The following is a 23,454-nucleotide window of genomic DNA, read 5'->3' as shown; positions in this document are numbered from 1 at the left end:
CAAGCCCTTGTTTGCCATCTGAACTTGCCATTCCTGCTTTGGGTTGGTGTGTAGATCTTCTCTTCTGCTCTTTTTTGTTGTGGATTCATCACCTATGACTGACTGTATCGTCTTCTGACTGCATGAACTGAACCATGACATCAGTACTGTGACGGTTTGGGACGAATACATGTACTGTTACACCCCTAATATTCATAAGTAGGTCTACATGTATTTATTTTCATTCTTACTGAGCTAATCGCTGACTGAGCTCTCCATCCAAGCAATTAAAAATGTTTCATATGCTTACCGCTGCTCCAGACGAGGGCTGCACAATCCATGCATAGTCCGGATGAACGAGACGCAGGCAGCTGAGGGCAGCTAGATAACAGTTCACCTGCTTCTGGAGACCACGCAGTGTTCGCACCTCACGGCCCAGACGCATACCGTACTCAAACATCACTGTACCGGCAAATACACAAAAAAATGTACTGTTGGCTTAATGGCCATATCGTGCCTGAATAAAACAGTTACTTTCATTGCTCATTTGAACAATAAATCAATAATAAATATAAAGTTGAAGGAGGATTTAATTTATTTTTACTTAATGTTTAATCCTTTCCCCCAAAAAACTTGAAACCTCACTGTAACGCTGACCATCAGTTTTACCTTTCCTATAGTTGTGACGATTGATATGAAAAGCATACAGAAGCTCATAGTAGTTGTGAGTCATGAGGTCCACAGCTCTCGCACGAGACTCAATAATGCTGACCACCTGAAGAACACGAAGCACAAAACAACAGAATAGCTTGCTAAAAATACAAGTAATAATTGAAGATAGGGCTCAACAATAAGAATGGCCTAGGGACAGTGACGTTCCGGAGATATCTGTTGAGAATGTATAATTTCAGAAGGCGGGGCATAAAGGTATAGAGAATTTTAAAGTTTAGCTCCTTCAGTACTCCAGTGAGCTCTTATCGCATTATAGTCTTTCCCATCTCTATAACCTGGCTTACACATAACACACCATCAGAGAGAGTACAGTGTCCTATGTGACCAAAACTTTGATTGATGAGTGTCATAAAAAATCCACCCCCCACCCTCCCTCCCACCCTACTGGACACCTGATGGACACCTGTTCCTGTACAGTCCCCACCCGTCTAAGTGACCATCTGTTTATCCATCCCAATGATCTGAAGGAATTTATGATTGTTTGGGAATGTGTTTCTGTGTGGGCCATTGAAAACTGTTCAAAAACTATGTGCTTTAAACTTGAAAATGTAAAACGTGGTATGATCATTAAACGGGATAAGCAAAGTTTTTACTAAAGTTTTTACATACACAACGCATTTCAAGAAAAACATTAAAACATACACGAAATAGGAACAATGTAATGACTGTTTTTCCCAGAAAAAAAGTAAAAATGGGTCAAGGTATGTATTTAAGTGTTGTTAACCTGTTAACGTGCACCAGGACGTGGGTGCACTGAACTCTCCTTGTTTGCACGTCAATGTTTACGAATAGATTAAATGAAACGGGACAAATTTAATCTTGACAAACTATATATCATTATAAAGCTCTAAGCCTCAAGCATCGACGACAGGTCGCTGTTTTTCAATGGAAAGCTTATAAAGAATGTATTTGCTAGATTTGTGTAAACAAATCAAAACATAAAGAAATAAAACGCAGTACATACCAGATTCATCATAATAACGAGTCATAAACACATCCACAGCTGTAAATCCCGGTTAAGTTAGGAAGGTAAGGGTCCACTGAACGACATCTCATGGAGCACGTTTAGTACAACGAAGCAATAACGTTGTAATATGGATGATATTCCTTTGTTTACATTTCAGTTCTTCAGGGACAGAATTGTTTGTGTCTGTTACGGAATAACTTGCGCTCAGAAACTGCGTCTTGGTAGTAAAAAAACGGCATGGTTTTGTAGCGTGCAGTGTCACAAACAGAATGGGACGATCCACTAAAAAAAAAGTGAAAGATAGGCAGAAGATTGTTTATTTGAATTCTAGCTCTCTCTCGTGACGGCTCGTGACGCACATATCATCTGATGGAGGCAGAACTTATCGATCGCCTTTTTCTTTATTTTTAATTTTTCAACATTTTTTATATGTGTGTGAGTGTGTTTTATGTTGAATGTGCCTGTATCTGCATGATTACCATCTGTTTGAGCGCAAATCAGCACGCTATAAATGTTCATCAAAGAAACCTGAAAAAATTCTACTCAGTTGTTTTCAAAATCATCATAATAAGTGTTTTTTTGAGCAGCAAATCAGAATATCAGAATGATTTCTGAAGGATTGTGTGACTGGAGTAATGATGCTAAAAATTCAGCTTTGAAATATTGAAATATATTCAAATAGAAAACAGTTATATTAAATAGGTTAGTAAAAATATTTCTAAATTTTACTGTTTTGCTGTACTTTGGATCAAATAATTGCAGGCTTGGTGAACAGAAGAGACTTCTTTAAAAAACATTAACAAGCTTACTGTTCTAAAACTTTTGACTGGTAGTGTATACTTCAGACCAGTTAGGACATAAAGTAGCAGTAATGAATTAGAACAATAAAATTTGATAAAGTATTTTAAGATATTCGATGCAAAACATATTTGATTTATTGTGAAAGGATAATTCTACTCCGCGAGCAGCACGTAGGCAACAAAAGACAGCAGAAACCAATAATTTGTTACGTCTCATTTAGCAGTTTTTACAGCAGTGTTTAATTAGCATTTAACACACTGAATCCGGAGCGACATGACGAGGTCCATACGGGTTCTGTTGTCTTTTGACGTTACAGTAGGTTAAATCATAACATGAAAACTTTATCGCGTGATTCGTGTCATCGCAACATACTGTAACATACTTACAGTGTGTGTTTGAAACCTGTAACATACATAACAACAAACATACAGTGTGTGTTTGAAAAAAGGATGTAATCGTCCTTTGCTTTTTTCTGGGGTGGATTTTATCCCAGACGGCCTAATAGCAAAGTGAAAGAACAAACAAAAATTCACAACAGCAACAAGAGATTTGAAGCTCATAGCAGACGCGCCTAGGAGATGATTCACTCTGTGATTGGCTGAAAGTTAGTTCACTCAAATCTAAGTAACAAATCAGAGAACACTGCCGGAAATATTCACGCTGGATCCAAAAAAAAAAAAAAAAAAAAAAAAATCAGAATCACCTGTTTCTAAAAGTTCCTAACACTTCTCCCCACCCCTCCCCCCCCCCCCCCGTTCCCCCCAGTTGCTACGCCCCTGCATATGCAAAAACAGGCTTGAAGTGTTGGCCATGTTGTAATGGAGCAACCATTGTTATGCTATCTTGTGTAGCATTAGGATTCATGTGTTCCTGAAACAAAATAATTTTCTTTATCTTTAGAAAAAGACAATCAGGTCCTACTGCTGTTGTCTGAATATCTAGTCTGTCTTCATCATGAAATTATGAACCCATCATCAGCACCATTCTGGAGAATGTGTGTTGTGTTAGACAGGGTGTTTCGTGACCCAAGGGGGTATGTATGTTGAGTTTTCTCTCTCTGCGTGTTGAGCGTGACCGGTATTTTTACAGGCTGTTAGCTAATCATAAACTAGGTAAGCAGGACATTGTAATAATATGTTAAACATGCGATAAGTCAGTCAATCGTGCATCCAGAGTTTTATCTTGCTGCGTGTCTATAAAAAAAATTCTGCAATGGCTGTACTTGTTATGATGCTTGTTTTATGAGCAAACCCAGGTTGCAAATGAGTTACAAACCCAGAAAACATTTAGATGTTTTACAACCTTTTGAAATACAGTACACTGATATGGTCGCATCAGTAATCACACAACCCCAGACACCCAGCGCCGTTCTCATTTCGATTCACTACGTGAGATGCAATATTTAGCCTTTCATGTAATGTTGTAAAAGTTTAGACATTCTACGTCTATTTCAACTGATAACAAGTCTTACGGCAAGAAAACCCTGTCTTGATTTTACCACTTTCATTCCAGTTAAATATTTGTAATCTCGGTTCAACCCTATAACTGAAGCCTTTTTTTTTCCCTTTTTTTTTCATAAAAACTAACAAAACACAAGCCATCATATCTCAACAACCAAACGCAGTTTAATTGCAATTCCATCATTCAATGAATTTAAAAAAAAAACACACCACTGACTGGGCAGCAGAGCTGCACTAGCATATGGCAAGGAAGCCTGCCAGAGCCCAACGGAATGGGCAGGGTCATCTGGCTCACTTAAACAAGCAATCCTCCATGTAACTCCTAATGAAACTATGAACAAAGAGACAACAAGATTCAACAACATCCACAGCAACGCAATACACACATTACACATCACCCATATCTCAGGGAACTGAGAACCTTAATAACTGAGCACATTCCCTTTCGATACTTCCAGGGAAGGCTCCACACAGCCTCAGCACTCAGGGAGGGACAAGAGAGTACAGGAATAAGGCAAAGCCTAAGAACTGGCTCTGCCCTGGGCAGGTGTATGCCAGCTATGCAGAAAGGACCCGGGCTTTTAAGGCCGGGACATCCAGATTACAGAACCTGGCAAAGGTGGATGGTGAGGTCCAGCCGGTCGCTGCACAGATCTCTCAGATGGACACACCACTAGACCAAGCCCAGGACGAGGCTATGCCTCTAGTGGAGTGGGCCCTAACTCCTATTGGGCATTGCAGGCCCAAGGAGGAGTGTGCTAGCGAAATAGCAACTACTATCCATCTGGACGGCCTCTGCTTCATGACCGGAAGCCTACAAAGAGTTGTTCCGACTGCCTAAACAGGGCAGAGTGCTCAATATAAATTCTCAGAGCCCTGACAAGACAGAGAAAGTTCAACTCTTGGTCATCCTCCGAGCAAGGAAGCACCGATTAATTAACAACCTTCACTATAAACTCAGAGAAAGTTCAACTCTTGGTCATCCTCCGAGCAAGGAAGCACCGATTATGTAATAACCTGGGCTCTAAACTGGATGGAGAGGACCTTAGGTATATACCCATGCACTGGCTTCAGGATGACCTTGTGCTTTAATGTGGAAGGGAAACGTCTTTTCCAGCAACTCTTGGAGGAAGGAAAATATCACTGATATGTCGCAGGAGGTAAGGTCTAGCCAATCTCCTACTCAGCAGGTCAGTCTTCAGCGACAAGGTCCAGAGGTCAGTTGATTGTAGTGGCTCAAAGGGGGGACACCTCAGAACTGTGGTCAAATCCCATAAAGGGACAGTAAGGGGGCGAGGCGGATTCAGCTTCCTAGACCCTTTAAGAAAGCGAATAACCAAGTTGTTCCAGCCCACTGACTGGCCGGCTATAGGAGCGTAAGAAGCTGCTAAAGCTGCTATTTAAACCTTGAGTGTGGAAGGGAAACGTCTTTTCCAGCAACTCTTGGAGGAAGGAAAATATCACTGATATGTCGCAGGAGGTTGGGTTTCTGCCGCGGGTGATGCACCAGGCTGAGAAGACCAACCAATTTAAGGGAAAGCATAAAGGAGGAGGTTGGGCCAGTTGTAGGCCAACACATCCCTGTCTTTCGAAAAGTAAGTTGGGCAGTGAAAGTTGTCTTTTGAGGCAAAAAGATCGTCCTCTGCTTGCCCAAAAATCTCCCAAGTTTTCAGATTCATTTGCGGATGGAGCATCTACTTCTCTAAGAGGATATTGCATGTCTGCTCCTTGGTTCAGTATGCCCGGAACATGCGTTGCTGTCAGTGCACGCAAGTTGAGGTCTGCCCATACAAAGAGGTGCTCTACTAGGAAGAAGAGCCGCCTCTGAGCAGACTAGAACATGGTGTCCTTTCAGGTCTGTCAGGAAGGTCAAGAGGGCTCGACACACTGCCAGCATTTCCAGGCATTTGATGTGTAACCAGCTTTCCTTCTTTGACCACGAGCCAAAAGTTGGTTTACCCACGCACAGTGCTCCCCAACCTGTGTTTGACGCATTTGTCAAGACAACCTTCCTTCTGCAGACAATGCCCAGAGTCATGCTCTTTTCCAGCCACTGGGGACTCTTGCAAGGGGCCAGAGCTGCCACGCAGGCCTGGTGTACCTTGATACAAAGGCGTCCCTGATGTCAAGCCTGGGGCAGAACTCTTTTTTCAAAATTTGAATGAAGCCGTAAGCTGTTGTACGGCCAGCGCACTTTCTGGTGCAACTACCACCCTCATTTGGGTCGAGTGGAAAAAAATACCCAGAAACGAGATCCACTGGCTGTGGGACAGCGAGCTTTTGGCACAGGCATTCTAAGTGGCTGAGGAGGAGGGATTTGTGGAATAGAAGCTCGGTCTCTGACTGGGCCAGTCGTCAAGCAAATTCAGAATGCAAATTCCCATCTGTCTTAGAAGGGAAAGAGCCGTATCCATGCACTTTGTAAAAGTGCGAGAAGCCAGGATCAGCCCGAAGGGAAGGATTGTGTATTGATTAGCCACTCCCTCGAAAGCAAATCTCAAGAATCGTCTGTGATGGGGGGCTAGCTGGATGTGAATGTAGGCAGCTGTCAGAACCAGAAAAAAGAACCAGTCCCCTTGGCATATTTGTGAGAGGATCTGTTTCAGTGTAGTCATCCTGAATGGTTATTTCATGAGGGCGTGGTTTAGGTGCCTGAAGTCGAGGATGGGCCGTAGGCCACCATTCTTTTTGTGGACCAGGAAGTAATGGCTGTAGAAGCCTGACTTGCTCTGAGCTGGGGCACAGTCTTCCCAGCTCCTTTTGCAAGCAAATTCATCACCTCGGCACGCAGTACATGCTCAGTACATGAAACGTGGGGGTCTGCGAGCAAACTGAAGCATAAACCTGGCATAAATCTTTTGTTCCAGATAACACATTATTACCATTTATTTATTTCATTTCCCTTAGTCTTACTTATTTAAATGTTCTTTCTGTTCTCAATGTTATATATGTATGTTTGTACCAAGAAGTCCTAAAAAAACAGCAAATTCCTTGTGCGTTTGCACACACTTGGCGAATAAAGCTCATTCTGATTCTGAACTGAATTTAACTGAAAAACTGAGTGTTTACTATTGCCCTCTTGCATTATTGACAAACTATTTTCCTGATTAATACTGTAAAGCTGCTAAATAAATGTGACTCAAGGTGATTTAGACTTATTGCAAAGAAAATGCTACAATATTTACACCTAGAGCTGAGAAAATATGCACGTAGTATTAATAGCATCTATTGCTAAATACCTGTAAGGTACATGCATGAGTGACTATTCTGACATACCTCATCATGTAAATTAACAAATGAGAACTGGACGAGATCCCTGAGTTGAGCACGCTCGCACAGAACCACCACCAGCTGTCGGAGACAGTCCAGCTGCCTGCAGACATAGACAAGACAGAGAGCTCAAGTATTTCCTTTTAAACTGGCTAAAGGTGATGATACACGGGGCAATGTTGCTTGGGCACTTTCCCATTGAGAATGGGCAACAAATTTTTATCTGGATACAAGGTTGGGCGATGTCTACAAAATTGCCAGCGGACGATGTCTACAGTGAAACATTATTATGGACGATGCGACCGTGTTTAAATGCAGTTTAAATGCCAGGCATTATAGTGGCTTCCTGATGCCTGCAATTTATATACGGTATAATAACCCAATGTATAACTAAGAGAGAAAGTATTGAAATATATATTTTCCTCTCATCTCGGATTTATTCCCTTAAGGGGCTCCGTATAAACTGATTTTTTTTTTCAGAACACGGTATTGGGGGGTATGGGGGGGGGTCACGATCCCGGCTCATCATCGTGATGTCTATCAGTCTAACCATACTGGATACTTAAGATCAGTCGTGGGTCCTGTCTCTCACCTGGTTGCCCGTTGACGGCAACATTGCCCAGCAACACTGTTCAAAAAGTTGCCCTGTGTATCATCACTTAAAGAAAATTATGTCAGTGCACAGTACCTGCTAGAATCAGGGTTTTGCATCAGAGCCTCGTATGCCTGACTGTTGTGTCCAAGATCCAGATGATGCTTAAATATACGAGTCCACAGAGCAGCCTACAATACAAGTGTCAGTTTCTTATTAATAATAAATAGAGATAGATATTCTCCAAATTATGTTTGAGATATACCACAATATATGGATAGCCAAAATTTTCATTATATTATACAGCAATTACTGAGTTACTAAGAAATCTCTAATTCCTGAGATATTCTTTATACTTGGCTTCCCAAATAAATGTTTTTGGCTTGGAATTAATGAACTCTATAAAAGGCTGACAAAAAATATGAAATGTTATAAATATTCCACATTTCAGCCAAACTACAATGGTTGATACAGTTACTGTTATTAGAGTATGTGTATATAAAGGGGATGACTGAAGAAGGAAAATCCTTCTAATGAGGCAAAACATTTTGTCATGTTATCCCTGTCACTGTTGTTGAGGATTTCTGTGGGTTTCATTTATTTCTTCTTCTTAAATGGCATTTAACAGCAATTTACATAACTAAATCACCATTAACACTTCTTTTTATTAACAAAATGTGTCAGAAACAATACGCATCATTTTATTTTTTATCCCCACATTTACATTCTGAGGGGAAAAGGTAGCTATGCATATTAGGGTTAATCCAAACATTACATCAGACAAAAAAAAAGAAAAAAAGACAGGATTACACAATTTATTTACTGTAATGAATTAATCTTTTTTTTAAAAAACAAACAAACAATGCTGTTACCTGGCATCTCTCATCATTGACAGCTTCAGATATGGCCAATGTTGCCAAATTAACAACAAGCTCTGGCAAACCAATGTCCTCCAATAACCTCAAAACCTAAACACGTAAACAATTAGAATCATTACATTCCCATTAAGATGCTGAATCATCATATTAACATGGTCTGTACATTTAGCTGACACATACCTTGTTGTAATAAAGTAATCGTGGGGTGGTTGCAGTGGCTGCCTCTTCGTCTGAACCTGTGAGTTTCATTAAAAACTCTTCTTTATCCACCTCAGCGGCTGCTTCCTGGAAACACTGCAATGCCTAAAACCACAAAACACACATTCCAATTTGCAAATAGGAACAATTCGACAGCACTTTACTGCTTCTGGAACAATTTTGTGAACAATTCTTTTTTTTTCTGCAATGCACATATATAAATAGAAAAAAAAAAAAATATATATATATATATTATACACACATATATATACATATATATATATACATATACATACAAATAATAAAAAAAAAAAAAAAAAAAAAATCACATATGGTGCCTGTTGTCCTGCGGATCATAAGCACGAGTCTGCATATATTAAGAACTTTTACAACTATACAGCCTCAGCATGAGTATGACCACTTTTTTGTTTTACTAAGAATTTCATATTGAATCTAGGGGGTAATCTATTAGACTGTGAATATCAAATGCGGCTTTACCAAGCTCAACTTTCAGTTTCAGGAGTACAGTTTAAAAATTACGCCTTTATTCAGAATGTTACTGAACTTAAGAAAGAAAAAATTAAGAAAGAAATTTAAGAAAATAAATACATTTTTATTTTATCTTAATAAATTTCTTAAATTAGCCACTAAAAGAAACAATATTCATTGCCCCCCCCCCCACCCCTTTTTTTGCCTGGTCTCAAAAATTTCACAATCTAATTAAGATGATTCACAAGACAAATTAAGAAAATACATTTCCTTTTTACAGTACTCAGTTCACCCCCTCTGAAACTTAAATTCAGCAATTACTCTTTGCTTGGAAGACAGATTAAAATTGTTTGCAGATATAATGTTTCAGCAAGTCTGTTTGATTACCAAAGAATGATGTTAAAATTATTCAGTAAAATAAGAAAATAATAAGTGATAAAATAATTACACCCTCATGAAAGTTACAAAATAAAAATTGTCTGGTGCAAGTAAAAGGCGATTTTTAATCAACAGGTGAATGTACTGTATTGAATCAATACATTTAAGAAAAATAAATTTCTTGACTATTAAAAGTTTAACATAGCCCACTGAATCAGACATTATGCTGACAACAATTGAACCACTCGGGAGAGAATAGTCAGAGGGTGAACCAACTTTAGGGTAAGGCTAAGCAGCCTAATGTTACTGTAATTCAGGGGCAGTTCTAGACCCTCTAGACCCTAGGTGGGCCCACCATCCCCCCAATCCACGTATTCATGTAAACACAGTCAGTTACGTCTTAAGTGAACTTAAACAGTTAAGAAAATTTTGGATGTGCGTCAATATGGCAGATCTGTCCATTTCTTATTTCAGTCATTTTAATCAAACCACAAAAGAAAAACAGAGGATCACTTGCTGCTCTAAATTCTGTAGCTTTAATGGATATTTGTGTATATTTAATTAATACAGTCATACAGTTTTCACAAGCACTGTAAAGTTTGGGGAAGTCGTGGCCTAATGGTTAGAGTGTTTGACTACTAACCCTAAGGTTGTGGGTTCGAGTCTCGGGCCATCAATACCACGACTGAGGTGCCCTTGAGCAAGGCACCGAACCCCCAACTGCTCGCCGGGCGCCGCAGCATAAATGGCTGCCCACTGCTCTGGGTGTGTGTGTTTACTGCTGTGTGTGCACTTTGGATGGGTTAAATGCAGAGCATGAATGCTGAGTACGAATGCTGAGTATGGGTCACCATACTTTGCTGTGTCACGTCACACTTTTTTTATTTAGATGAAATCCTAGAACCGCCCCAGTGTAATATATTAACTACAAACATCAAACCTGTCTTTTTAGGCAAGTACCAGATGTCATGTAGGCTAATAAAATATTTGCAATAGGACTGAATTTGATTTATCATGATCACAATTTAATCAAAACATTGTAAGTTACTAATAACATTTTCATTTCAATGGTTATTCAAACAGCAAAATTATATACAGAAAAAGGGTGAAGAACCATATTATCAAAGAACATCATCACTAACTTCGATATATTGAGAGTTTAAGCACTCTCACAAACAAAACAAAAAAACACAAACAAACAAACAAAACTTTAGAGTTAATCCTTCTAAACCCTGTCGAAAGCATTGATTGTAAGTTTATTTTAATCATCAGTCTGTCTAGTATATATTGCAGGAGAGTATGTTGAGTTTAAACGTTATATAATCAAATCACTGTCAAATTAATCAAATTATGTCACTGTCGATCGGTGCCAGTGCACTGTATTGATAATGCTACTAACTTGCTTCTGAGTTAGCAATGTATCTATATACATTTTACTTGTAACACGGTTAATAAGTTTGATGTAATTTTGATTGTTAATTTTCCATATGTCTCTCATTTATTTTACAGTTTTACTCGGTTCAATTGCCTATCTAAACCACACACTGGACTAAAAGCAAGGCGCTCATATGCTGGCTCTTGGACAGAGTTTGGCTTGCTGTTTATTTATATTACACGCTTGGAAAGCAAAACATACAGAGAGAACAGTACAGTAAAAAGCCATGGATCAGCAAATGCAAGAGAAATGTTCAGAAGCGAACATACAAACGGAACGGAGGGAAAGAAAAGGCATCTTCAGAGGGTCAGATCTAAATGCTCATTATCTTCCTCCGAGCCTTCTTTCTATAGCTCCTCCAAAAAATACAACATCATCAGAAGAAGCTGAATGTGCCAAGATGGCATTCACAAAAAAAAAAAAAAAAGAAGAACGCAAGGCTGGAACAGGAAAGATCTACTGAGGTATTTGTAAAACATCAGACAGGTGAGCTCTGACCTCTGAAAATATCTTCCTTAGCATGTGTAAAGGAATCAACTCCATGTTTGATCGATAAGTCTCAGAGCATGAGTGCTCCATATGATGGCGACACAGATACAGTTCAGGAGCAGAGCAGAATATGTGATAGTGAACATATTCATACTTCCTATACAATCTTCCTCGTTTCATCCCGAATGCTGCATTAATATATACTTCAATATAATGAAATCGAAGAACGAACTGATGTGACATCATTTTGAACAAAATCTGGCCAAAACAAAGTTTGTTTTGTGTTCATTTTGGGGAGCTTGAAATGGCTTGCCAAAGCAAACTTTATGGAAAAGTTCATTCCCGGCTGCAAAACACCTTCGTACTTCCATTGGTCCATGACGATTACATCATAAGAGGTGTGTACTGAGGCTCCGCCTTCTTTCAAGAGGAACTCTTCTCTGGGTTAATTTCATCTGTTGAGTCCATGAAGGTGAGATGTCTTCATAGTGGAGAGCCACTTTATAGTAGCAAATTAAGTTTTGCTTTTAAGTTAAGTTTTTTAAATTAAGTTTTTTCATCTTTAATACTGCTGCTTGCTTTTAAGCAATATATTGAATAAAGTGCCATGTAAATACACGTGATGTGACTTCATGGAAGTGCTAATCTGCAGAGCTCGTGCAAGCATACCCATGTTGCTATGAACAATATAACATTATAAAAAATGCTTGCTGTTCTCTCCATTTTTGTTTTGTTTATTTTGTTACTAAGAGGAAAGCACGCAGCATATATTTACATGTTCATTTAAACGTCACTTTCATCAGAGTGTGCAGGGTCGGGATGTTCGATAACAGTATACCGCTGCTCACCTTTTTAGAACTTAAAAAAGAACTTCGATTTAGGAATATATTGGGGCCTTTAGTCTTCTGAAATACCTCCATGAGTATGGTTGAAAATGTCAATTCTCCACACGCTTCCCACATGGGGGGAGTATGGGAACGCATGATCCGCGTATCCAGCAGAATTCTAGATCGTATGTAGTTGCAGAGGAAACATGCTCACTTGACTCATGAGGTACTTTGCACTCTGATGGCAGAGGTGTCAGCAAATTTTAAATTCTAGACCTCTGGTTCCTATCGCAGCAGATCCTTTTTCTCCATGCATACTCACTCCAGCAATGCTCTTAACCCAAAAGCTCAGAGTACCTGTTCAGTTCAAGAACTACACTGAAAAATACCTCTTGAAATGTCAGTGGGAGCGAGTGCAGGCATTGGCTAACGAGTTCTGGAGCTGATGGAGAAAAGAATACATTAGCACACTCCAACCTCAACGCAAATGAGACTAACTGAAACCTGCATGCTGGAGATGTTGTAGCAAGTTCGGTCCCCAAGGATAAGGAACGACTGGCCTTTGGGCTTAATCACATCCGCCTTCCTGAGCAGTGACGGAATGGTCCGCAAGGTAAAGGTTAAAACAACCTCAGGCGATAATGTGAAAACATTTTTAAGATCTATTTTTGATGTGATCTTACTGCTAGCCAAGTTAATCTAAGTAAGACTAAACACAGACTGTTATAGTGGCATTAATAATACAATAACAGTAACATACAAGATGAAGCATTTATATCTATCTCATTCTGAAACATGAAACAACATAAATATACAAAAAAAAAATACATCATTCTTCATACTATCTATAAACATTCAACAACCATATTATACACTTTTTTTGTTTTATTCTTTATACATGCTTATTTCATGCTTTAACTAGAAGTAACAAGGGAGAGATGATGCACATGCCACTTGAAATGAGGCGGCTACAGCAATGTCATGCCACATTAAAAAGCACCAATTTTTTTGTTTTATTCTTTTAATGTTTTATTGTCTGAATATTCACAAAATTAGAAAATCAGACCCCTCTCCACATAAAAAAAAAAAAACAAAAATCATATCGCTCTTATATTATATTTAAGCAAAAACTACAAATAATATTTAGTGTTTTGTTCACTCATTAACTAAAAAAGCATAGAGAAAAAGAATGATTCTTGGGATTTAAGAATCTATAATAAAATATTACAAATGTATTAATCAAAATAGGAATTGATTAAACTGGAGTAAATGCTGTACTAGATATATTACAGTTAATACAAATGTGCAGATTTTCTTACAAAAGGACCCCAGAGGCTGCACAGGACAGAGGACACACCACTGGTTATACATATTCTTACCTTTTGGCCCTCACCGCTGGCCAGATAGCAATGACCCAAAACAAAACGATAGGATCCCACATTCACCTGGCACCAGGGTCCAACTAACCGAACACATTCCTGTAGTGAGGACAGAGCCACAATGACAAAAAGGTTAAAACTTATTTATAGGCATTACTAGAACTATATAATTTATTTTAAAAAATTGTTAGTGATATTAAAAATATTATTTTGTGTAGACCATCTGCAGGCTACATATTCAAATCAAGCTGAAGAACTGTTATTCCATTTATTTTTTATTATCAGTAAATCAAGACAAAATCAAGACTGTACACTCCATATTTACCCCATCTGTTCAGTCAATGTTAAATTCAGTGGCCCACTAAAATATTACAACAGTTAAATAAATAAATAAAACTACACTGTATCAGCCGTGTACTGTATGTGCTAGGAAGAGTTTGTTGGAAATTTGACTCAGAAGAACAGAAACAACTAAATACAATAGTATTTTCTGCGCTCACTACCACAATGTCACAACCTCTTTATTTATTCCCTTCACTGTGTGTGTAAGAACAACTGACCAAAGATATTAAAGAGAAGATTTTGGGGTACTTGGATGAGACATACAAAGACCCAGTCAGCTAAGACCTTATACCCTGAAGTCTTTATTCAGATCCAAATAAATCAAGGAGAGGAAGGAGGACTAATATAATGACAGCAGCTGCAGAGATAATACAACTGGTGCTGGATCAATATCTAACTGACATGTCTACAATGTACACTCAACAGAATTTGAACTAAGAGCAACCTGTAGACAGTGGACACTAAATCAACTAAAAACTAAATGAAGGACATTCTAATTCTAATTTGGCCAATATATATCTGAGCCCCAAGCAACAAGAGCACCATCATTATCCATCAATTATTACTTTGATTACTCGGAAGAAAAAATATATAAAAATTATTTTCATTAAAAAATAAATTGCTTTTAATTTATTATTTAAGAAAAAAAGGATTCTACATCATGCCCAATGTTGTCCTACGATCAATGTGCAATATGAGGCTATGATAAATATATGTAGGCTATACACTGTGCAAATAAGGGTTAAAACAAAAACATTGCCAAAAAACTATTGACTGATCACTACTTAAAAGAGGAATTAAAATCACTAAAAAAAAAAAAAAAAAAAAAAACCTAAAAAAAAAAAAACTAATAAAACACAACCACATATAATAAGACAAAAAGGAACACACATTCACTTATCTTAAGACCGTAATTAGAGTTCCTTTGCTGTTGTATTTTTATGAGGACCATATAGGATCTGGCAAATCATATTTCTGGGAAATTAGACAAGTGATAACTGGTGTCTCACCTGCAGTTGTTCGTACTGGCAGTTTACCATCAGACATTCAGGAAACAGGAAACTGGGATTGCTGGGCCAGCTAGTGAAATGATTTAAGGGAAATACTGAACTCATTACACCTCACCCAGATGCTTTACAATGAAGAACTGGCTGAAAATATCAAGTGTCTAGTAGTGATGTCAAGTAGCAGTACTTAGGCACCAAGTTGATACTAAAATGAAAACCGATATTCAATACATGAAATAAACTGACTGAAAGGTTACTGCTTTAAAATGCTCATGTGCAGATGAAAGTCTGTGTACTCTAACAGACACCCAGGACACGTGGCTGTGTGTGTCTCTGCTTGCATAATCCAAAATACTTGTATGAGACAAATTTTCACAGTCAATTATGTCTAAAGGGACTATGAACACATTCTATGTTGTACTGTGTTTCTTTGCTCTCTGTATCTTTGACTTTTTACTAATGTTACGAGTCTATATATGTTTAGTTCAAAATTACTTGACATTTACAGAACAATAGTTTTACTTTTTAATTATTTAAAAAAAAAATTTATTCAAGTATAAATCAAGACCTCCGTGAAGTTAGCCCCCCACCCAACGCAAAACGTCAGCAAAATAGTCTTAATCGTTTGTACCTTTGGTACCGAAATTCATATAGAGAATCATTCAATTCAATTCATATTGGTACCAACTACTGAAACTTTGCTATCATGGCAACACTGGTGTCCAGCATACTACACATCAAGAAGATACAGAAACTGGCAGAATAGTGTCAGGACACTGGAGATCATTTGTGGCCAATGCAACATGGTCTGATTGCCCTCCACATCCTGCTGGGAGAAGATCTGAGACATGATGGCTTTACGGGCCACATTCTGGTAGAACAACTCCACCACAGTTTGAGGATTCAACACTAAAACAAAAGAGAAACAACACAGGGTTAACAATCAGCGTTCTCATTATCCGTCATACACTGTCTATACTGAGGCAATTCATTTATTTTACCTGATCTTCTGGATGTAGGAGTTGTGGAGTCGGACAGCTCCAAAACAGACAGGTGCTGAAGATCAGCATTTCTAAAGAGAGACAGATAACACATGAAATAAGTAAACACAGTAACAATTTTATAACTCAAAGATAAACCAAAAGAAACTGCAAGTCTATGTAGTATCTCTTCTAAAAGAAATATATATAATAAAATAAAGTTCTCCTCTCCCAAAACAAAGAAAAAAATCATATTGAAATACCAATGTCATTAAGGTAGTTTACATAAACACCAAAGTTGTGTTGTTTAGAACTGTTTATATCTCTCTTAATAGATAAAAAGCAAACTGGTTTTACACTAATATTTTGCAATCCAGCAACTGTAAGAATTAATGCTAATTTAACCAATCCCTTTATTGTAGCTCACATTTCTGTCTTGTTTTTGTAGTTTTAGTGGGAGAAAGCAACACTAGCTAAGCAAAATCAATAAAACTGAGCCTAAACAAACTGAAAAATTAGGGGACATTAACATGCCATATGAAGCAACAAGATTTCAACACCCACCATATCTTTTGGAAAGGTCAGAAAATTTTTTTCAGAACAATCTTGCACATCCTTTGTTTCTGTTCAAAAGTTTTAAACCCCTGTTTCTTAATGCACTGTGTTTTTGCACCCTTTATAATAGTTGTGTATGAGTCCATTAGTTGCACTCGTGTGAAAAGAAAGATCTCAAAATCATATGGTCACTATTTGTAAAGGGTTCAAACATGCAGGACATGCTGAAAAACAAAAGAATGTGTAAGACCTGAAGGACAAAAAAATAAAAAAAATAAAAAAAAACGGCTGTGCTGGTCAGTGTGACAACCAATGTTCCCTTCTAAGCTGTGCAAAAATTAGTTATTATACGCTATTTGATTGAAATGCAAAATAACTGCATTGCTCGGGCAAACCACTAAAGAGTTGGTGTCGCTTTAGATTAAGAATGCGGTGCAGTGAATGCGGTTTACAGGTTTCATAGAAAGAGAATGAGGTGTGCCAAATCATTCGCTGTAGAAATCAAATACATTAATGGTTGCAGATGAAATAGCTCAACACGAGAGCTAACACAACAAAATAGCGGATGATGGGCACAGAACGGTAACAAAACTCTGAGACAAGTACACCGTGTCTACTCTGGACGTGAGTGGTGCGGCCCAATGTGACAAAATAGGCCACTATAGAACCCATCATTAATCAGTGATCCATTTACACTGGATGCCGCGCCGCGACACGACAAATCCCCAGCTGTAAACTGATGCTCGTTCTATTGTATGACGTTCTGTCAAAAAATTCTAATTATTTGAAATGGTCGCTTACAGATCTGTTTAAATGCTTCAGTTTGTTTTTAACATTATATTATATTGTATTATATTATAAAACCTAATAAGTACTTCATGAAAAAGGGGAATTCATAAGCAATATCTGTTTCATTTTCATATATTATATTAATATTAAAAAATGAACTGTTCTGAATGAGATTTTATTTAAAAAAAAGTATTTCTTGGTAACAGCACTGTAAAAAAAAACTTTTTCTCAGGTAACTTAAAATGTGCATAATTTAGTTACATCAAGAGTCAAATCAAGTATAAATAGCACATTAAAGTTAAAAGTTACACACTTTTTTGTGTGCGTGCTGTACAGGTCTGGTATAAAGAATGTTTTTGCTCAGGTGGCCAAAATGTCCGCCCGACAAAGAAAAGTTTTGCTCAGCAAGAAAAATAAATTAGAGGGAACATTGGTGACAACCACCCACTGTGTTGGTACGGCAGAACACATTTTTGCACATATGATTTTTTAATTATTTTCTTTACATAGATATTTGGACAGAAATGAAGTAGAACACTTTGCTTACAAAATAAATAATTGGTTAACAGCCAAATGTTAAAAATAAGACATGTAAATAATTGGATTCAAACCAAAAAATAGAAATATGTAATAAAACACAAATTTTTATTTCGGCAAAAACATCCATTTACAGTCCTATCATTTCACTAAAAATGGATATCTGCAAACTGTAAAATGTATTCCACTGAATATGGAATCTTTTGTTTCTTATCTTCTATTTTCACATAGGGTTATAAAAGTTAATTTTTTTCCTTTTCTTAATTTTTATTCACAATTTTTGCATCCTTTACTATGTTTTTTTTTTTTTAAATGCTATAGACCAGATACCTTTTTATTTCCCAAAGTCTAAAAAGGAGGCTAATTAATAAAAAATAGCCAAATAAAAAATTGATGGCAGGAAAAGTACAAAGTCTAAAAGGGAGGCAAATTAATTAAAGATGGCCACAGATTAAGTTGTGGGGGTGAATTCTTAATATCTATTTTTTCTGATATCTACTTTTTCCACGTGATGTGCGGGGCTTCACAGTATAAAGCATTTCATAGATAATCACCAGTTTCACTTTCCCAGCAACATAACATCCATTATAAATGTCTTGCTCCTGCGTAAAAAACAATGAACTCTGACTATTTACAAAGTGTCGGTTGCTTTGGATTATTGGAAGAAAACATGAAAAGTAGCTCTGTCCTGCTCGTTTCCCACAGCCCTCTCAAAACACATAGCCTCATAACCTCATACATGATAAAACATTTATCTTTGTGAGGAATGTAATTAAACTTGCCTTAGTTCTGAAACTTCTATTGATTTCTAAGTTCTACCATATACACACATTTGCAATAAGAATCATGGCTTAAATATAAATTTTGAAGTTTTTTTTTTGGATTGGACTGGATGTCTGGACTCACAGTATGTCAAGTGGAACAGATGAGGACAGTGTCAGGCTCATCTGTTTAAGCAGGTGATAGGTGCACAGCAGATTAGAGCATCGAGGAATGAAGTCTTGCTGCAGCTGCAATAACTGAGCACTGCCTGGAACAAATACCTGCACACACGATCAATAAACAGAGCACAGAGGCTATAATTGTTAACAGAGCTTCTATATATATATATTATATATATATATATATATATATATATATATATAGAAAATTTATTTTTTCACTTAAATATTTTCAAAATTCTGTATTTAAACTGTTTTTCAGAATTATTTTTCAGTTAGGGGAACACCAGGTTTTTAAGTCACCGTGTTACATTTTCTTTTCTTTTTTTTTCATTTTATGTTTTTTCTGTACATTCATTTGAGTACAATAATATACCATATTTCAAGTTACATATAATGCTCAATGCAATGTCTTTTTTATAATATATAGACATATACAATTACCTAATGTGTTTCAAATATAAATTATACTCAAAATTTGTTAAATTGTATCAAAGTACATTTTTTCCTTAAAAAAAACAAAAACAAAACAAAAAGTAACTTTACATATCCAGGGTTAGAACATGTGTCCTAATTCATTTCCATCCAGAATTACCTCAAATGACTTTCATTATGTATGTAGGTATTAAACAGAGCATGTATATGTACACACACAGCATAAATTATATACATATATCCAGCTATACATGAATCATCTTCTACTTATTTATAGCAGCAAAATCAGACCTTCTTCCTGATACATATAACCCATTGCCTTCATTTTTCCAGAAACTCATCCTTCTTTAAATTAACATAAAAAGGTGATCCATCATATAAATATCTATGGTCACATCTATACAATTATCTAAAGTTGGTCTCTCTTGTTTGAACCATTTAGGTGTGATTGCTTGTTTACTGGCTGCCAAAAGCACACCCATTATGTATTTATTATCTACTGTTACTATATCTGGACATACTGTGTTACATTTTCAAGGCAATTCCAGAGATAATTTAGTTTTTGGATTTAGCCTTCGTTTTTGACAAAAACAATGGTGCACCATTCAGCTTCATTTAAAAAAAAAAAAAAAAAGCTAGATTTTAAGTAGATTCATTAAAAAGTTTGACTCCTAACCCTAAGGTTGTGGGTTCGAGTCTCTGGTCAGCAAATACCACGACTGAGGTGCCCTTGAGCAAGGCACCGAACCCCCAACTGCTCCCCCAACACAAAAGCATAAATACCACCCCACTGCTCCTGTTCACTGTTCACGTTCACTTTGGATAGGTTAAATGCAGAGCAAAAGCAGAGCACGAATTCTGAGTATGGGTCACCTTACTTGGCTGTATGTCACGTCACTTTTTTCACTATAGCAATTGTTCAGATTCTTCAAATCATTGCTAGCACATTATTAATATCCTGAAGTCTGAAGTAAATTCTGTTTTTGTCATAATTATCAACAATGTATTTTAAATAGAATGTGCTAATCTGTGCTTGCCACATATCCTAAATTCAAATGCACAGTTTTTGCTTTCAAATGTCCATTTTCTACATTAAAAGACCATTTTTTGATGTTCAAGTTTTAACGTCACAAACAAGCCTAACTGAGACATGTGCTAAGTATATGTGAGTGTGTCTACTTACATTATTTCCAATTCGCAGGTACAGCTGCTGCAGGATGAGCAGGTCTCTGCAGAGCAGAGTTCGGGTCATAGCGGTCTGACACACAGCTTGACCGATCAGACTAGCGGCCACACTGCTGCCGTAGAGCTGTGAGAGGCTAATGCGCACTCTCAGAGGCTGACCTGCAAAAAACACCACATCAGTGCTGATCAGGGCAAGAGTCCAAACCTGTATTTAAATAAACCAAGATATTGCCACAGATAAGAATGGTTTCAGAAAAATTACAATGATTTTTGGGCAAAGTACTCTTTTACACATCGCAGACAACATCATCATTCACCACAGAACACTTAAAAAGGTGTATATAAAGGTGTACCAGAGTGTCTGGAGTCGGTCTCTGCATCAGTCTCCAGGTCCAGTTCTCTCAGCAGCATGTTTATTGCAACAATGGGGTTATTGATGTCTTGCAGTTTGTTTGCAATGTCCTGAATCACATTCCCACTGAAAAAAATATTTCACTTTAGACATCAAACTGATCAGTTACTGGTGTGACTGCATTAAATCAGTAATTCAAGGGATACTGACTTGTCACTGGCCAGAAGACCCTCTAGTACTTTTTCTGACACTTTCTCTGGAGACAGCAGGTCCTCAAGGGCTTTCTCCATATCATAGGCCATGTCCTCCGGAAGAGACTCGTTCACCATGCGGAGACACTGAACGAGCTGCAGGATGTCATGGCTCATTTCTGAATCTAATAAAAGACCACCACTGATGACTGCTAATACCGGTTAAAAAAATAATAAAAATTATATATATATACCCTGAATGCACTGTAAATCGCTTTGGATAAAAGCGTCTGCTAAAAGCATTAATGTAAATGTAATACAACTCAAATATTCATGTCAACAGTGGCTGGTTGTTTTACTATGTGGGCAGATCATGGCATTAAAAAGTTTTTATAAAACAAGACTTTATAAAACAAGCAGCCTCTCAAGACATTGCCCTCTTACCCTCAGCAATTGGAGTCTCCTCTTCAGAAATCAGGTAATCATCCGAGGACAGGTAAAGATGGTCAATAGCAAAGCAGGGTAGTAGGAAAGACACAAAGCCCTAGGAAAGTAGAGTAAAAAGATTAGCCATCAACCGCTTTATCACCAAGGCTGATATTTGACATTTTTTGATTATTGTCATCAGCCCGTAGGTTTTTGGTCTGACTGGTGAGAGCTGAAAATGGGACTTTTATTTTGATGGTACTGATAACCACATCACAGCACATTACACCAGCTCATGACAGTTAATTCACTTAATCTTTTATTCTTTTTTCACTGTCAGGTCTAATAATAAGAAGGCACAGACTATAATAAAACATCTCATATCTGTTACTCAAAAAAATATGAATTTACTGCATTTAAACAATTCTTTGACTATCTACATTTACATTTAGTCATTTAGCAGATGCTTTTATGCAAAGCGACTTACAAATGAGGAGAACAGAAGCAATCAAACCAACAAAAGAGCAAAAATATGTAAGTGTTGTGACAAGTCATGGTTAATCTGACGCAGTACACATAGCAAGGTTTTTCCTTTTTAAATAATAAATAAAAAGAAAACAATTAGAAATGAAATAAAATAGAGTGCTAGTGTAAGAAGGTCAAGTGTAGATGGAAGAGATGTGTCTTTAGCTGTTTCTTGAAGATGGCTAAAGACTCCGCTGCTCAGATCAAGTTGGGCAGGGCATTCCACCAGCAGGAAACAGTTCTAATAAATCTATCTAATAAATATTGAATTCCACAAATATCCTAACACCTTAAAATTAGTTTATTCTGCATTTGTGTTCCAAGTTAATACTTAAATTAAAAAACTGTAATGATAGCAGCCTTTCTGCAGTACCAGGGTTGATCCGGTACCCACTGCTGCTTTCAAATGTTAACATATAACATGTGTGAGAGCTCTGTGAAGAGTGTAATGGGTTTCTATTTACAACACGTTTTTGCAGCGCTGAGCACTGTAACCAATCCATTGTGTCAGTACATGAATAGAACGAGGCATCAGTTAACCATCAGAGATTTCTGTATCCAGTGTAGAAAGAATTTCTGTTTATAATAAGTTTTGTCTGTAGTCATGTCACACACCACTCATAGGGCTGGGCAATATATCTCATGCGATTGTCACGCGCATCTCGTCAGTAAAGAAAAAACAAAGTAAATAGGGATCATTTTGATTTCATTTGACTTTTACATACACGGAAACACTTTTTGGACTTCAACTAAATGAAGTCTTCCAGCTGTGAGCCTGGGAGATGTTACCTTCTTAAGGATGCAGACCATGGCTGTGGCAGGGCTGATGTGCAGAGCGAGTGGTGTGGACAGCACATCCTGGTACTGCAGGCAGCAGGCGTAAAACTTGGACCAGAACTCCACCTGCAGCAGCCGGTAGTCCTCCTGACAGAACTCGTACTCTGTCACGCTGCCCTGAAGCTGAAAACAATGTTTAGTGGTAACACAGATGAAGAAATAAACACAGAGGGGAAAATAGCACCACCTTACCTCATTTTCCACTGTGACCGTGACCTCTTTCTTCAACTCCTCCCACGACAAGTCAGAATATCGCTCTGTGCCTCGTTTGTAGATCTGGACAAAAGGAATCAAATATTCTAAATAAACGTGACTTTTTAAGACCCACAGAAACCCTGATGTAACTTGCTGTGTTGTTGTGGAGGTGGTCAGAGGCATATGTGACATCACAATGTGGAAGCAGTAAAAAACAAGTTTTGGCTGCTGGATTTCAACAAATGTAGTGTTAATTTCGTTAAAGAACACTATGATGAAAAAT

At 37.5% G+C, this 23,454-nt stretch overlaps 1 protein-coding gene across 1 annotated transcript in view; it reads right to left on the bottom strand.

The window, feature by feature from the left end:
• The window catches only part of LOC109050814 (nuclear pore complex protein Nup160-like), a 60,667-nt gene that overhangs the window by 15,884 nt on the left and 21,329 nt on the right, over nt 1–23,454 (bottom strand). The window contains exons 11-27 of the mRNA XM_042715813.1: nt 23,169–23,252; nt 22,929–23,099; nt 21,633–21,732; nt 21,208–21,373; nt 20,999–21,123; nt 20,644–20,804; nt 18,991–19,127; nt 16,225–16,295; nt 15,973–16,132; nt 15,227–15,296; nt 13,875–13,973; nt 8,860–8,982; nt 8,674–8,769; nt 7,898–7,992; nt 7,216–7,312; nt 649–754; nt 290–450 (exon numbers count right to left, since the gene is read on the bottom strand). Of these exons, the coding sequence (XP_042571747.1) occupies nt 290–450; nt 649–754; nt 7,216–7,312; nt 7,898–7,992; nt 8,674–8,769; nt 8,860–8,982; nt 13,875–13,973; nt 15,227–15,296; nt 15,973–16,132; nt 16,225–16,295; nt 18,991–19,127; nt 20,644–20,804; nt 20,999–21,123; nt 21,208–21,373; nt 21,633–21,732; nt 22,929–23,099; nt 23,169–23,252 (2,022 nt within the window). The remainder of the gene's footprint in view (nt 1–289; nt 451–648; nt 755–7,215; nt 7,313–7,897; nt 7,993–8,673; nt 8,770–8,859; nt 8,983–13,874; nt 13,974–15,226; nt 15,297–15,972; nt 16,133–16,224; nt 16,296–18,990; nt 19,128–20,643; nt 20,805–20,998; nt 21,124–21,207; nt 21,374–21,632; nt 21,733–22,928; nt 23,100–23,168; nt 23,253–23,454) is intronic.

The sequence above is a fragment of the Cyprinus carpio genome, chromosome A25 (assembly GCF_018340385.1).
Source record: "Cyprinus carpio isolate SPL01 chromosome A25, ASM1834038v1, whole genome shotgun sequence".
In the NCBI taxonomy this organism is placed as follows: Eukaryota; Metazoa; Chordata; class Actinopteri; order Cypriniformes; family Cyprinidae; genus Cyprinus; species Cyprinus carpio.
This window is presented reverse-complemented; position numbering and strand designations above follow the sequence as displayed.